Genomic DNA, 16,748 nt, shown 5'->3' with positions numbered 1-16,748 from the left:
GATGGGTGAATAGCTGCTTTGTTTATCATGAGAGACTCACTCTTAAGAGTGAAAACTGGGGAAAAAAAAAACAAGAGGAAAAAACCTTTGGGAATGGTACATGTTGGTTGCTTTTATTAGGAAACAATAAATATCTCACTATCACAGAAGTGCTGCCTCCATCTAAGCTTTGTTTTAGGTCACATAAAACCCAAGAAATAGCTTCCTAAAGGCAAAAAGCTGAATCTCTTTTGCAGGCTAGTTAAACCTGTCATCTAACTTGATGAACAGAATGAATCATATGAGGTACATGCTCAGACACAGAGAACATTTTGCTTGCCAAAAATATAGTCTTTTCCAGAAAATGGGATTCTTTCCTATGGAATAATACGTCAGTCTTAAAGACAAAGAAACAAAACAACCTCCAGCATAAATGACTTTCAATTCACAAGCACATATGACTTGACGGTGGGACAACTTTTTATTATCAATTATTATCGATAAATTGGCACATGCCCCAGAGGCACATCAACAGCCCCTAATGGGAACAAGACCATAAGTCAAAAGTTGGCCCAGAAACTACTAAGACATTTCCCTGTTTTCTTCTGGAATTTTTGTATGCTCCACAGGCACCTTCTCAAACATACACAGACACATCATGAGAAATCAGGAAACTGCTGGGAATTCATTAAGGTCTTTTCCCTTCAAATAAGTTGTTTTGGAAAAAATCTACAGTACTGAGTATCAGCTGCCTTACAAAAACCCATATATGAAGAGAAAAAGCATGAAAATAAACAAAACCAATGGGGTTGAATGTTACAAGCGATGTGCCTGTATCATCAACAGGTCTTACCGAAAGCGTGGGATATATTCTGGCTCACGATGACAGCTCATTTCAATGCAAAATGAATCCAATTCATCTTCCCTCTAAACTTAGAAAGGCTTGAAGGGACCCTTTGCCATATTGTTTCAAAAGGCAAACGTGTTTGAAGAGCAGCCTAAACTCAGTAGATCAAAAATAAGCTTTCTGTCCTGTCTTTAAAAGCAAGACAATAAAATAAGTTTCCCTTCTTCATATTAAATGTTTTCCACTTAAACCTATCACAAGACAGAGGTCACTGTGTTAAACTAATAGACAGAGAATTTTAAGGAATGAATGGTTCTGTCTTTCACCTCACTATGTCTGAAACACAAGACTATTCATGTCTGCTTCTAATTCTACTTACCCTGATTTGACTTGCATCGGTGTATGAAAATCCTCACGTTTTTTCATTAGATTAGAGACCAGGAACATTATTTTATTTCCATCTCCCAGATGAAGACTTTGGATCTTAAAGTATGCAAGTTCTTTCCTACTTAAGCTTGCTACAGAATACATAAAAGTCATCCTACGGAATACTAAAATTCTTGGCAAAAGAATGTGATCCACTGGTGCGTAGGTGTATAACAACAGCCAAAAGTAAGCATTTAAATGGCTTCAGGAAACTAAAATGTATTAAATAAGCAAGCTGAGGATGCAAGTAGCATAAAACCCTCCCAGTTATGTTCCTGTTGCTTTTTTCTGTTCTTGTTTAGCATGCACTTAACAAATACACTACTTCCTCTCTGCTAACAGCCTAAGGAGCTTAAGCTGTTAATAGTGCTAGCACTGAATGACTTGAGTGGTACAACATTCCTGTCTTTATCTTTAAAATGACAACACATGGGTGATTTACAACCCTCCTAATTCTTTTACAATCACTGGTCAAATGTACTGTGACCAATCTAACTCTGCAAGATCACATGAGGAAAGAAATTACTGTACATAGAATTACATTATGCACCTTCACACTACACTGTCATCCCAAATGCCTTGAAGAGTTGCTCAGTCTCAGATAACAACTGAGTTCACATCGTATCCCTCAGTGTCTGTGAAAGAAAACTGTCAGAAGACATGCAATTATTTCCTTTTTGCTATTTAAAGCTCACACTGGTACACAGATATATGATGCAGCATTTTTTTGTTAACTAACTAAGAAAATAATACATAGGAACATGAAAGTGCCTGAAAAAAAGAGTTCTCCCTCCAATTATATACCACTTTTCTCAATATAAAAACTATTCCACTTCAATAACTCTAATATTCAGTTCATTCATTCACATGATTGCAGATCTTCCTTATTTGGGTTGGTTTGGACAGGGCTAATGGCCATCAGAAAGGCTACAATAAAAATAGATAAAGGACCTATGTTTATGTCAGAAGTTAGACTTTTAAATAGATGAAAAACAAGAAACTGAAGTATCCTGCAAACAGTATTATTCAAACACAAGTATTACCTGGTTACACATATAAAAAAAATTCAATTTATAATCATTCATATTTATTTGTATTGTGATAATAGCAAAAAGTCATAGGTTAGAATCCAGAACCCATGCTATTATTCAAAGACAGTGGAGAATATTATTCCTATCTCAAAGAGGTAAATCTCATAAATGTTTGTAGTCCAAACTATCATCACATCGTTTGCATGTATATAGTAGCCTGAAAGTTCCACTTGACAGACCTACAGTCTGTCCATGTCAGTATTTGGAAAGCTAAAACAGGAAGAGGCAGCAGTTCAACTAGTCCAGTTACCAGATGTGCAGTTCAGCAACAGAACTGACTGGACAACAACTTCAGCCTTGGACTAATGGATAGAAGGTGATGAAGCATTTCTAATGAACTGGTTCACTCTGCACCTTTCCAAAGCAAACATAGCCAGGTCTGAGTTACTATCTTGTTATACACCACCACAGCATTACTGTAGATGTAGAACAGAAATAAGATCTGCTGAACTCACTCTGCAAAAATAGATTAGCTATTAATTGTAGCCCACAGAAGAATCCACTTACTGCAATCACAGACACTTACCCAGCAGGGCATTGCGCCCATTGTCATCTGGCAGGAATCTTTTATCCACAGCACACACTAAAAGGTGATCAGGTAAATTTGGTGACTTTGCACCAACAAGTAAAAACCCTGATGGTACCTCAATATGTTCATTGGAAATTGAAACCAGTCTCAAATCTTTACCAGCCTGGCAGAAACCTAGAAAAAAATCAATTCAACGTATTTTAAGTTGACAAGATTTTTTTGTTAAATACTCACCATTGTCTTCATTAAAGGACTTCCTATGTTTTTAACAAAAAACAAAGTTTTATCCTCTGAGGTCAAGGGTAAGCAAAGAGATAATTTTCTTTCCTGGCTTTTGGTCAGCCATAAACAGATGCTACCAGTACAATAAACAAACAAAAATCTGAAAATTTACAGGGAAGTTTCTCTTGATGATGTTTTGCAACCTACTTATTTATGGGACAATATACTAACTTTATCACAACTTAGGTCAAACATTCAGAAATGGAGATAATAGTTCTCAATATCTGGTGAATTTTACTGGTTTTTCCTGGGTTTTGGAATATTTTTTACAAGATAAGCTTTAAATAGAAAAGAGTGATGATAAAGCCATATGAAATACCACATTTTAGCAAATGCTGTGCCTGCAAACTCAACCTTTTAAAGGTTGCATTGCGTAAGAGAACAGAAGTACTGTCCTCATGCCAGGTGTTCCAACAGAAATGCTTATCTGACACACTGAGCAAAGACCCTGTCAAATACAAGAGCAAGCCAGAGCAAGCCACCTTTTTCTGGCAGTTAATGTATACTGACAGTTTTAGGATTTCTATATCATATAGGTTATCTCATTCTGATGAATTATAGGGAAATGGCCCCAATCCTACACTTTCCAGTAAGGCAAATGCCTTCTGACAGCATTTTCAGTGCATTTCTTACCATCAGTAGTGCAACATCCTTCTGGGGGAGGCTTCATCTGGTAAGAAACAGGACTACTTGATTCTGAGCCTTCTTCCTCCTCCTCCTCTTCTTCTTCCTCATTATCTGCTCTGCTGCCTGCTACAAATTATCACAGCATAAATGACTTAGACAACAGAAATCACTGGCAACAAACCAATGAATGAACAGTGTGACCCAGTTGCAGCAAACCGGGTTCTCTCCTCTTGACAATGACTTTGCTGTTGCCAGCTCCTAAGGTATTTGTTGTTCCCTTAAAGATCCAACTTCCAGTCATGTTTACAACAGAATGTATTTCATTAAAAAAGAAAGCTTTTAGTTCCTGTGCAAAAAAATGTTCAAAAGCATGAGCCAACTGCACCTGAGAAGGAAAAAAAAATATGAAAGGACATATAAACAGAAGCCTCAATTTAGTTTTTAAAAATCTCATCATTTTTAGGCTAATCTCATGATTTTTAGAAGCCTAAGTCCTGGTGTTTGAACTCTTGCTGATCACAACAGTGTAACCATATCCTTTGTTTTACAATATTAACAGCCAACGTAAAACCAAAGTCATTACTTCTTAGCACTTTAGAATGTCCTGGCTACAGTCCAAGTACAGATTTTAATAATTAGGTATTGACTGTGTCCTTGGTGTTGTACAGGAAACTGAAGAAATGGTTCCTGCTTGAAACTAGGTTCACCACAGATGGTGCCACAACAAGAACACCTAAGTCTCAGGCCGTCTGTCTCCCAACAGACCCCAGAGCACTGAGTAAAATATTGCTACTGCCCCTACAACGTCGAGGAAAGGCAGATCTCTAGGAAGACCATTCACAGCAGCCTGTGCTAGCCTAGGAGGCAATAATGAATGCTGGAGAGAATACATGATGTAGGCTTCATTTTTTGGAGGGCTTTAGGTGTTTCTTCTTCAGATTCTCTGCTGTAAACCACTTTTCTGGTGCACCAGGTACCTAAACCAGCATTTCTACCTGATAGCTTGCTCGTTAAGAGAATTTACCTGCATATCATAGGTGTATTTTTCAGCCTCTCAACTAGAGACTGGTTCTTTCATTCTCTTCACCCACAGGACAATAATTTTTTCATGTATAATGCAACAGCTCCAGCAAAACATATTGAGCAATGACTCCATCCCCTCTTATGGCTCAGACACACTCACGACAAAAGGGACAAAGCTGGCAAGCAGAGGAGTGCAGCTAAATGGTAAATGGGGAGAGCACTTCTATGGACAGGACTAAGGAAAAATTCAGACCAGATCCAGCCTTACATATGACAGAGATAGGGCACAAGTATGAAGTGAACCTTTTATATATAACTTAAGAACCTCATATAAGTATATAACTTATATAGAACTTAATACAAGCTATGTGAATATTTTAATATACATATAATGTTTTCTCAGTGGGACTATTCATAGGGCTGATATTATCCTTCAGCTGATTGCAGCATCAGGTCTTAAATCAACAGCCACAACATATATTTTATCTATGAACAGACAACCTCCTTTAAATGCAGGTCAAGGAAGGATGCAGTTAACCACAGGCATGAGTTAGCTGCAAAGTTCATGTCAGACCGTGGTGCTGCTGTAAGAGCTGAATATAACAACACTCAAGAAAAATCTTACTGCAGTGGAGCCAGTTGCCATACCACTGCTCTGCATTGCTTTCCCATGCTGCTTCCCAGCCTTTTCCCACTGAAGCCCCAGTGATATTGGTGGTATAGGACTTGGATAATAATGGAAAAATAATGCTTGTCATTAACTTCTGAAATCAGCTTCACACCTTTTTGACAGAAGCATAATACACAGGCCTAAAAGGTGGCACCCAAATGCATCTAAGAGCATAAGAGAAAAATGGAAGAAATATGTTTTTTATTTGAGAGATAAGGTGTGAGTAGAGAATCAAAACCATGAATGCAATTGTGATTCAAATGGGATTTTGATCTCAGAACTGAAGAATTAAAGAACCTCACTGATTTGCATATGCTGACTTCTAATAACTGGCAATCCAGTCCACAGGTTTAATTTTCAGTTTATATGATAATAACTAGGCAAAAAGAGATATGCAAGAAATCTAAACCTGTTACAGCCAAATAACCTTGCTTCTATTGTAAAGAGATTTTAAAGCACATTCCTAGAAAGTTCCTGAACATCCAGACCATTTATTGGCATTTTCAGATATGTTCTGCAATTAAAAAGGCTAAGAAAAACTAAGAAGATGTTAGAAGACCCTCATTAGAAATGTACAACCAGTGAAACCACAGCAGACTGCAGGCTTTTTGATAAAATGAAAAATCTAGCAAAAGGTTTGTTGAAATAATGATAATGGTTTGGGAGCATTTTAAGCACCACATGAATTTGCCAGGTCTGGGGAAGAGAGGAAACACATCAATAATAAAAAAAGAGAAAAACCCACCAAACAGAATGAAAAAACATACTATTATTGGAGCCAAGGTCCAAGTCCCAAATTCTCAGAAGAATGGGCTTGTGATAATTGGCATGATTGGAAAGCTGTAGAAAACCAACTAAAGCTGGCTAGAGGCCATATAAAGAATGGAAAAGGAAAAGGAATTATTTACAAAATGTTAGGCACCTGCATAGAAACTCCCTGTCAGCACAGGGAAAACGACAGTAGAGGAAGACAAGGTCTGAAAGAGGAAATAGAAGGCAGGAAAGCAGCTAAGTAATTACTGTGTTTGAAAATTGAGCAGCTGCAGAAACAGTTACAGGAAGAAAAGGAGAAAAAACAAAAACTGGAAGAAAAGGTTGAGATGATGCTTATGCGGGCTTCCAATCTCCCTGACATTTTACAAATCAAAAAGTTAATTATATCCTCTGAAGAATGGGATAGAAACATATAGCGTGACCTCAGCAATAGCGAACTGGGGAAAGACAATTCTTTATCTGCTTCAAATCCCCCTGAATTGGAAGCCAGAGCCATTACAGAAACAGAAGAAACTACTGGACCTCAGGGTGTAGCAGGAGATCATACCCAAGAAATTGCTGCATTCGATCAGAATTAGACGGCTAATTTGCAAGAGTGCTATGGCTGTAAACCAGGCAAAACTACAACTGAATATTTATGGCAAATATGTCCAACCAGAGAAGACAGAATCTTACTAAATCATGATGAAGTCTATGGATTTTGGGGTCCTGATGTCTTTTTCAATTCTGGCCCCAAATGATCCCCACTTGATAATACGTAGGCATACTGGGCTAGCAGAATAGATATACTAGAGAAAGGAGAGCCTCTATTAATACCCATTAGATACTTGAGCGAGCTCTCCACAGCTATTGCAAAAGCTGCCTGTATCAAGGCCACGCATGACACAGCTCTCTTAATGTTCTCGTTTCGGCAGTTGTACAGATCATTACATGCTCAAGCCATTAATTAAGGGAGCCCCTGCTGTACTCAAATATTATCTCATTGCAAAATGAGATGAAGTTAGGAGAAACACATACTTCAATACCCCACTGGTCATAAGGAACATTGTTGACCACCAGGAAGAAGCCCTGTTGTGCAGAAATCTCCCTACGTGGGAAACATTAAGGCATGACATTATAAATCATGGGGGAGAAATGGGATGGGGTGATCTTATCTATTGACACAAAAAATACAGATCGTAACGTCAGACAAATTATATGATCACCTGAAAATAGTGCCCAGGAACCACTGATCACCAGCCCAGGACTCAGAGGTGGAGAGAGCTCTATAATCAAGCATTGGCATTAGGCATTCCAAGAATTCAAAGAAAACCTGCTGGCATTATCCAGGATCTAATGTGTTTCAGAGACACAGTAACAGCAATTGGAGGGAAAACACGCCAAACACTGAGACACCATCACCAACTCAGAGAAGGGACGATAAACCCTTCCCTCTCTAAAATTCAAGATCAAAAAACAAATGGAATAGCGCCTGGATGACAACTGGGCCTGTCTGTCCAGCAAGTGGAAATCTGTCAATGGATAGATAATAATAGCCGATATATTCTCATTCCAGTTGGTCCTCAACAACAACTGGTGAAATTTGTGATAGATATGGGCACACAAATTTCAATATTAACCCAGCAGGATGCCGAGAAAGCTGGGTGTGTGACACAGACAGCACAGAGTTAAAATCACTGCTGTAACAGAGCAAGTGTTATTTGCCAAACCACAAAAGTTAATCTATAGCTCCTGGGTGAGAAGCCCATGTCATCTACTTGTTTTGCAGTTAAAGATCACAATAAAAATATTTTGGCTTTCAATGTTTTGAATGGCAGAACCTGGCACCTGCTGGACAGCAGCTCGTGGTCCTCGTGACCCCAACTGATAGATGTCAGGAGGCTACAGTGCGTGTACTCTGCACAGCACCTGTACTCCCTGAATCAAAGAACACTACAGTACCACGACACCCAATTTCTGCTGCAGCATAAAAGAGAATTTCTGAAGGCATAGCTGATCTGGCAAAACAACAAATCATTCCCAGAACCCACTCCCCATATAATTCATTGGTTTGGCCAGTCTGAAAACTGGATGGGAGGCGGTGACTAACAATTGATTACCAGCACTTAAGTGCCCACACAGACACACTAACGGCTGCAGTACTCAATACTGCAAACCTAACAGCCACACTACAAGCAGCCATACACCCATGGATGGCAGCACTAAACGTAAAAACCATGTTCTTTATGGTCCTCTTACAAGAGGAGGAAAAAAAGGAATTTGCTTTTACTTGGGAAGGTATACAATATATCTTAAACAGACTCCCACAAGGATATAAACACCCACAATTGCTCATGCTGCGCTTGCTGAACTTTACAGACAGTCCCATTTCCTCAAGATGTGAAACTGTACCTATATATAAATGATATTCTAATTGGAAGAGATTCCCCTGAAAAGGTAGGGGAAGCTGCAACAGCAGTATGGCAAGCACAACATAAAGCAGAAATTGAAATCCCACCTGAGAAATGTCAGTAGAGAAGTAAAATTTTTAGGTACTTGGTGGGTAGTGCAGCAATTCCATAGGACACCCTAAGAAACCCAGAACATGAAGAGGTAGTCAAATACTGTAGTACAGGAATTAAAAACTTATCACTGGGACTAGTACACCCCCAAGACCCTGTTATAGTAGAACGGGGTCTTGACAAACATGGTACTGATTGTAATCTGTTCCAAAATGGCCCTAAAGGACCAAAGAGACCTTTATTGGTCAGCTCAACTGCATTTAAAGAGACAGAACAGAGATACCCTTAAGTGGGAGAAGGAACTTTTGACTCTAGTCCAAGCAGTGAAACAAGTTGGAAAAATACACCAGGAACAGCCTGTGCAAACCAGAAGACCATTTAATTGTTAGAAGCAACCCTAAAGGGAACTGCTTCCCCAGAAGGAGTTGCACAAAAAGCTACAGTCAGAAAATGGTATGTTTATTTGACAGGAATTGCAGAGGAAGTGAAATTAACTGAAGGAGATACTAAAGTTTCCAAATTACAGATGCCTATAAATGCAGATCCATTAGCATTACAACAACCTTTTAAACCCTCACCAATTTTAAATGCACCTTCTCTCACCAAAGGAACACCAACAGAAGACATTTGGTTTACTGATGCCTCAACAAGAAAGATAAAAGGTAAATGACAATAGAAGGTTGCTGCATTAAACATCAATGCTGGCAAACAAATAACAGAAGGTGAAGGTAGTGCACAAGTAGGAGAAGTAAGGGCAGCTGCTTAGCAGCACAGAATAGAGAAAAAATTATGTAAGTAGACTCCTAAGCTGTATGGACCAGTGCCACACAATGGCTCTGTCAATGGGAATCCCTGAACTGGGAAGTAAACCAATCCCCAGTCTGGAGTACTCAAAATTGGCAATTATTATTCAATATAGCCAGAAAAACACCATTCAAGACAGGATGAGTAAAAGCTTGTGCCACGGGCAATAAACCAGCCACAAACTGGAATCAAAAGGTGGATAAATTGACTAAAATTAGGAAGATAAAAACAGGGAACTCCTTAAATCCTGAGTGGTACTGACAAGGAGAATGGCTACCTCAAAAATTAGGCCAAACAGGTAAAGAAGCACTTCATTTTGCTGCACAGAGGAAGGATTGGCCCCTAAACAGGAAAACTTGTGAAATTATTCTTACATAATGTCCTCAGTATAAATTAAGATTACAAACAGATGACCCTGTTAAAGCACCACCTTTGCATATCAGCGAGGGTATAACCTTATGGTCTACCTGGCAAATCAATTATATCAGCACTCTAAAACCACCTGCTGGGTATAACAGATGTAGAAGTAGTATCTCGACTCCTCATGGCAACTAAATGCCAAAAAGCCAACGGACAAAATACTGTATGGGGGTTACCATCTTTGTTCTCAAGTCTACCTACTCCTGATACCACCCGAAGTGATAATGGCTCACACATCTCATGCAAGAAGGTGCAAGAATGGGCAAAACAAGAAGAAATTCAATGGGTATTCCACACCCCATACTAGCCTCAATCAAATGGAAAGGCAGAAAGATCTAATGGCTTATTGAAAAAGAGCCTTAAGCCATATGAAGCCCAGTGGGATACTCATCTTTCCAAAGAACGTCACCAACTGAATCATTGGTATGGGCCCACTGAAAGCCCTGCCAGCCAAGCATTCTTTGCAAAAACTGAATGTAACAGTCCACCTTCTGATGAAAGAAAATGTCCAATAACATTACAGCTAGAACAACCTATTATGGCAAATTTACCACAAATTGGAACTGTGCCTATGACTCCAGTGAAACCTTGTGGGCCACTTGCTTGGGAAGCTACTGATAGCAGTGGAGCAAAACATAGATGGATTTATCCTGCATCATAAACGGGGTAACCTGTTTGGCCTTCCCCACCAAAACCTTTGCTTTCTCTTGTCTTACAGGAGAAAATTAATCTATATTGATGGCAACAACAGCAGCAGCATATTCCCAGCCCAGTCTCATTTTTCCTTTTAACTGAGACAAGTATAATCCTTCCAGTTCAGACACAAAGTTCTTTGGACCATGCACTACTAAATTACTAAATTATACTTACTGGAAGTGTTGGGATCTCAGCAAAAGATAAGGCAGACTTGAAGCCTGCTACTTTGGTTATACATGGAAATTAGGCATAACTAAAGGATGAATGGAGATGGGAGACACTGCACAGAAAAAGAATTACTCTATTTCACAATAACAGCATTCATCAAATGAATTCAAAATTCAAAAAATTCACTTCAAGCTACACCAGGTGAAGAAATAAAAATAGGGTTCCAGGCAATCAATGGACTCACCCACGAAACCCCCACCAACATAAAAATATACTATACTGATTTTTCTAAATCAAGAAACAGTAAAAAGTCTTGCTAAAAGATACCAGAACAATATTGTTGGTACAATATCACTTTTACACAACCCATACTTGCATTTTGTCTCCAGGGTAATCATGGTGTAGAACTACCATTTGATTTTATGATTTTCTAGTGCCAAATGTGCAATTTATGTACAACAGGGTGGCCATGGGTTGATGCATACATATTTCTTGACATACTTACACCTAGTTTAAATTTATCTGCAGTAGCACTACAGAATAACATAACCTTTTGTATGCAGGAATGGATTATTAAAGATAAAAATCAGCAAATTCCATCTTTAAAGGGAACCAAACAAGACACCATTTTGGTAGGGTGTTGAATTACAAATCACACTAAGTGTATGACAGCAACCTTACACGTTGTAAACTACGCTGGAGAAACTCACAAGATACATACCTGTGCTTTTAAATGTGAATGCTGGTATACCTTTACTATATTCCAACTGACTTCCTGATCTCAAAGGTCTTTTCCAACTTAAATAACTCTATGATTCTATAATTCTATGATCCAGTGTCTGCCTTTGAATAGACTCCAACTCTTGTTCCAGCTTAGGTTTTCAATTCAAGATTGATATTGAACAATCATATTCACCAACTCAACCTCCTATCAAACTGTCTCCTCATATTTATAAGACCGGTGCCTACATGATTAAAAACATAGAACAGCAGCATTATTTAACCCATCATGGTCCCTAAAATGAGTGGAACTCTCAATACAGGTTGATATCTCTGCAATTAAACCCCCCTGCTCACCACTCCCGAACACATCTTATACAGGGTGGCTAGTGTGGTTGCATGGACAAACCCTCACCTCTCCAAAATGATCGAGGAGAGATGTGACTTTATCATGGGAACAGGGCTAAGAGTATTAAACAGCACAGATGCCAGAATTTTAACAAAAAAAATAACCTTGGCAACAAGTGATTTACATAAACTAGAGAACCCGTTACAATCTTCTTTAATGGCACTAGGAACTAGTCAATGGCTTTTAGCTGATATAATGCCTAAGTGGGAGAGAATTAATGAAAAAGACCACCAACTAATTACAGAAGTACTTGGCATTACCCAAAATAATATTTCTCTAGCTCTTAGCTGCATCCAGGCTCAGCTGAAGATACAATCTACTGTGGCAGCAATTATAAGGGAAGGTAACAAGGGCACCTTGGCCACTGAGAATCAAAAGGTAATCTGGGATAATGCGACCAAATTTGAAACGGTCTTCCAATCTTGGTGGCATCTAGTTAATATCACTTATAAGCCCACCAACAGTAAACGACAGTTTTCATTTTGACAAGACCCAACGCTTCAGTATACACCATATACCCAGTCGTTGCCCTGGGATTCAATCACCACAGAACGGTACTCTATCTGATAGAATATAAAGTATGGGCCCAACAAAATGGAAAAAAATGGCAAACCACTAATATTGATGCATATGCTGTACAGGAACAAAAGGGATTTTTTGGCGACAGTAATACCATTAAGGCCTAAGACATTTGTCTTGACACTGAACAAAATGTTTGTCGCTTTGAAATAAAACCTGATGAAACCCCTGAAACTGTACTTGTATATGTTGGAAATGGATGTGTTTGTATAAGAACCCTTTGTGATTTTGTATTTATAGACAACGCCACTGTGGAGACATATAATCACTCAAATATCTGTATTTGTCATTTTACCAAAATTATGGGCTGTGACTAATTACTCAGCCCCTGTAACAACGCACCAATTGTTACAGTTGAACTACATTTCGTATCAAGATTCATTGCCTACCCCCATTGGAATGAATCTTAGATTGGTGAAGAAACTACTACAACATGATGACCTGTGTCAATTGCTGAAACAAAGTTGTCTGGAACAAAAAACCCCAAATTACCATTCACCATGATGCAGAGGAGATACACTATGTCCTGGAAAGAGTGAAGAAGGACAGAGAACACCACTGGTGGGGCACCTTGTTCGGATGGTCACTGATAGCAACAGGAGCTTTTGAATCAAATGCTGCATCCCATCATAATTTTACTAATTTCTGTTGTATTATGTTTATTGTTGAACATTGTTCTGTATGTTAAGAGAATGGAGGATAGCTAGATGGGTGGTACTATTGCAAAAAACCTCACATACCTAACATTGCTTAATCACATTTAACAAAATCCTAACAAATAAGTAGACCAACCAAAACCTTCCTCGAATTACAATTGGAATATGGCATTGATCTATTTATAGGCACAGAGGCAAGAGGTGACCACACTGCTGTTCTGTGAGAGATATCGATAGACTTTAGTCACGGGGTGGATTTTGGTGGTGCGTTTCCCACCCTCATCTCCCACCAGGTCACTCTACAGTCTCAGGAACACTGGTTAGGCCTTAGTCTTGGTGTAATAAGTTGGGTGGTTAAGTGTCCCTTGGCTGTACCAGAAAGCCTTGCACGGCTCAGATGGGAGAAGCACTCACCACACCAGGAATTCCTGTTGCCTGGCCAAGGCAGGGAACGAGAGTGGGAATAACCAGGCATCCCCTGACAGCCTTGGAACATTCCAGGCTTGAATCGTAGCCCGAGTGGTACAGTACCACTGTTACTAGAATTTTGAAAATTTGAAAATTTTGAAAATTCCAGTAGTTACTGACTCGGTCCACAGCCAAGATAGAAACTTACCACTGACTGAAGCCAATCATCTTGCAACCCGATAAACAGGGGTCCTAAGTGAGGCCCTTTGAGCCCTCCCGGACCGCAGCCAGCTGCAGCCAGCATCTCCCTCTCGGGGGGGTGGCTCTCGGAGCTCGCAGACTCTCCTGTTGGCAATGTCTGGAGGACTCTCACCTAAAGCTGATGACGGGGCCTGGGCTGAACCCCCCAATGCTTGAGGATCAGCTGTTCACCCATTGAGAAATGCCAAGGCATTTGATGTATTTCACTGAACTCAAGGGGAAAGTTTAACAGGTATACCTTTGTATATTTATATGCATATATATCTTTGTACATTTGCTCCTTTGTGTCCGTGTGCATGTGTGTGTGTGAACTGATTTAGATATGCTCCCTATAATTAAGTTACTGCTCTGATTTTAGTAAATCCTATGGATTCACTTTAGGAATACTAAATTAGCCAATGAATAAGTACTGCTAGAATCTTGTGATCCACATTAAAAGGTCCACTTTAAACTGTGAATAAGTCTCAGACTGCTGCTAGATCAAAAGCTGTGTAAAAATTCTCTCTGTGGTGAATTTGTGTGTGTACAACATCATATGAAGATCATTTTTTCAATCATTCTAGCTTGAATCTATCTCAGTTTTCCTCTATTTCATCCATGTCATAACTAATAGAGTGAACCTTGCCATCAAACTTTAAGGCGCACTTTTATAAATTCATATTACAAGTAATTTTGCTAATACTTTTGACAGTGATTATTTGAGTGACCCTAAACCACTCTTTCACAACACCCACATGAAGAATAACCTAGGAAAATCTTCAGAGTCCCTTCAGAATTCCTCTTGTCTGAAACTTTCATGAAAGGAATGTTCTCTGCCAGGCTGTTGTAAGACTTTTAATTAATTACAGTTCAATTCTGTTTCCATTAACTGCAAAGAAAACAGAATCAGCCCCTCAAGGTTTGGAAAGTTCTTTGAAAGCCTTGAAAGAAAGAAGTTACGCAAGTGTGAAATTGCACTTTTGTTCCTGAACAGTGCATCTGCTCCTGTAGCATCTTTCCCAACTGATGTCATAATCCATTTTGTGACATCACAGTTGGTTTCCATGGGAAAGTTTATTAAATCCTCATATAAAGGTTTGAGAGAAGGACCATCTTGTGTTGGGAATAAGCAGCATTTATATTTAAACAATGAATGTATATTCAGTATTATGGCCTATATAAGCAAAAAAAAAAAAAAAAAAAAAGAAGAAATTACTAATTATTTGTGAGCTGTCACCAGATTTACTTTTTCCAGAAAGGTTTTCTCAGCTCTTACCGTGAGGTAATAGTAAAAAGTTCAATATGTGCAAAATATTTTTATCTACTACTATATCTTGGGCTGAATTTATATTTTTTTTCTGTTACTGTGGAATGTTAACCATTATGCATTTTCCATTACATATATATCTAAGCCATCTTTAGCAATGACAGGGGAATTCATGGTGGCATTCTTCACATATTGGTAAACTCACTGAAAACCATGAGACTACTACACAAAACAGCACACCAAAACACCAAATTGTATCACGAGCTTATCAGATCTATATAGTTTAGACAAACTATACTACTTCCAAGAAAAAAAAGAACAAAAAGACTGAGTAAATGAAACTCAGAAAGCAGGCTTCTCTAAACACACACAAAAATTCAGTGAGAAATCACATGTGTTAAACAACAACTAGTGCAGCGTTTACAAGAGAACACATCCTAAATTTTTACCTTTGTAACCACAGAGTAACTAAAAATATTATGCCCAAAGTAATTATAAACCTTCTTAAAAGCTAAAAATATTTCTGCTGTATTTATTCACAATTAAAATCAGTCTTAGCATATATTTTTTATAAATCTGTCATGTGTCTACCACCATTTGCTGTATAACTTCCAGCGGTTTATGGTAAATTATAAGATAACAGATTTATGTTCCAAATCTCCAAAGATTCCTCCACACATGTAATGGAACAATTCCTAGTACTTCGATTTATGTATATTGATAAACAACAAATTTATAAACTGTAGAAATAATGCTGAGCAAGCAAGTGGCTTAATTTTGCCGAAGTAAAAGACAATGCAGTTTGTATTTTAATCTAGTTCTAATACATATATATGTATGTATCTTTGTAGGTCACAAAAAATGCAAACAAAAACTTTAAATACTTTTTCTGCATTCTGATTTGAAATGTGTGTGCTGAGCCTTAGGAAAGCAAACAGCAGAATTGTCTTTGAGCAGAAATATACATTCCACCATTTCCTACCTTCCAATGATGACAGTTGCTGTTCAGCTTCCAAATACAACTGAGAAAAGATTGGTCTGGGAACTAAGTTGTTTGAGCGGAGAGAGGCCTCAATAGAATTATGCAATACTTCTTCAAACCGTGTTGTCTTGAGCTGACCAGCGTAAGAATTTCCCATCTTCTCAAAAAAAAAAGAAAAGAAAAAGAAGAAAAGAAAGAAAAAAATATTCAATTTTAGCAGTCAGAACTCAATCCCTGCATGTTGTCAGACTACAACATTTCTCACGAAAGAAAGAAGCTTCATTGTCCACAAAGAAAGGCAAAGGAAAAGAACATTGACTCCAGCAGTCACTGGGCAGATCCTGCTGGTAAATTACAGGAAGTTATCTAAAAGTAACAGCTTTCTGTAATTCAGCAGAAAGGCAGCAAGCTTTGACACCTTCTTGAAGATGTGGCTAGAAATCTGATTAGAGTAATTCCTTGGTTTATATATAGCAATTGACGAGATGCATTTTCAAGAGTCAGCAATCTCATCTGTTAAACAGCCTTTGTTTTACATGACTGGAACAGAATAAACATTAAAGGAACTGGGGAATAGCACAGTTTAGTGTGTTTATCTCTGCATGGCCCATAATAGCTGAAAACTCATGGCTAAAGCAGTTCAACATATC

At 38.5% G+C, this 16,748-nt stretch overlaps 1 protein-coding gene across 9 annotated transcripts in view; it reads right to left on the bottom strand.

Moving 5' to 3' along the window:
• The window catches only part of GREB1 (growth regulating estrogen receptor binding 1), a 117,408-nt gene that overhangs the window by 51,190 nt on the left and 49,470 nt on the right, over nt 1–16,748 (bottom strand). For all 9 annotated transcript variants that reach the window (XM_080390640.1, XM_080390633.1, XM_080390634.1 and 6 more), the window contains 3 exons: nt 16,099–16,255; nt 3,788–3,907; nt 2,870–3,046 (listed from right to left, as the gene is read on the bottom strand). In XM_080390640.1, coding sequence (XP_080246766.1) covers nt 2,870–3,046; nt 3,788–3,907; nt 16,099–16,255 — 454 coding nt within the window. The remainder of the gene's footprint in view (nt 1–2,869; nt 3,047–3,787; nt 3,908–16,098; nt 16,256–16,748) is intronic.

Source organism: Falco punctatus (assembly GCF_963210335.1).
Source record: "Falco punctatus genome assembly, chromosome: 5".
Classification (NCBI taxonomy): domain Eukaryota; kingdom Metazoa; phylum Chordata; class Aves; order Falconiformes; family Falconidae; genus Falco; species Falco punctatus.
Note: the sequence above shows the minus strand (reverse complement) of the source record. Positions and strands in the feature narration are given on the sequence as shown.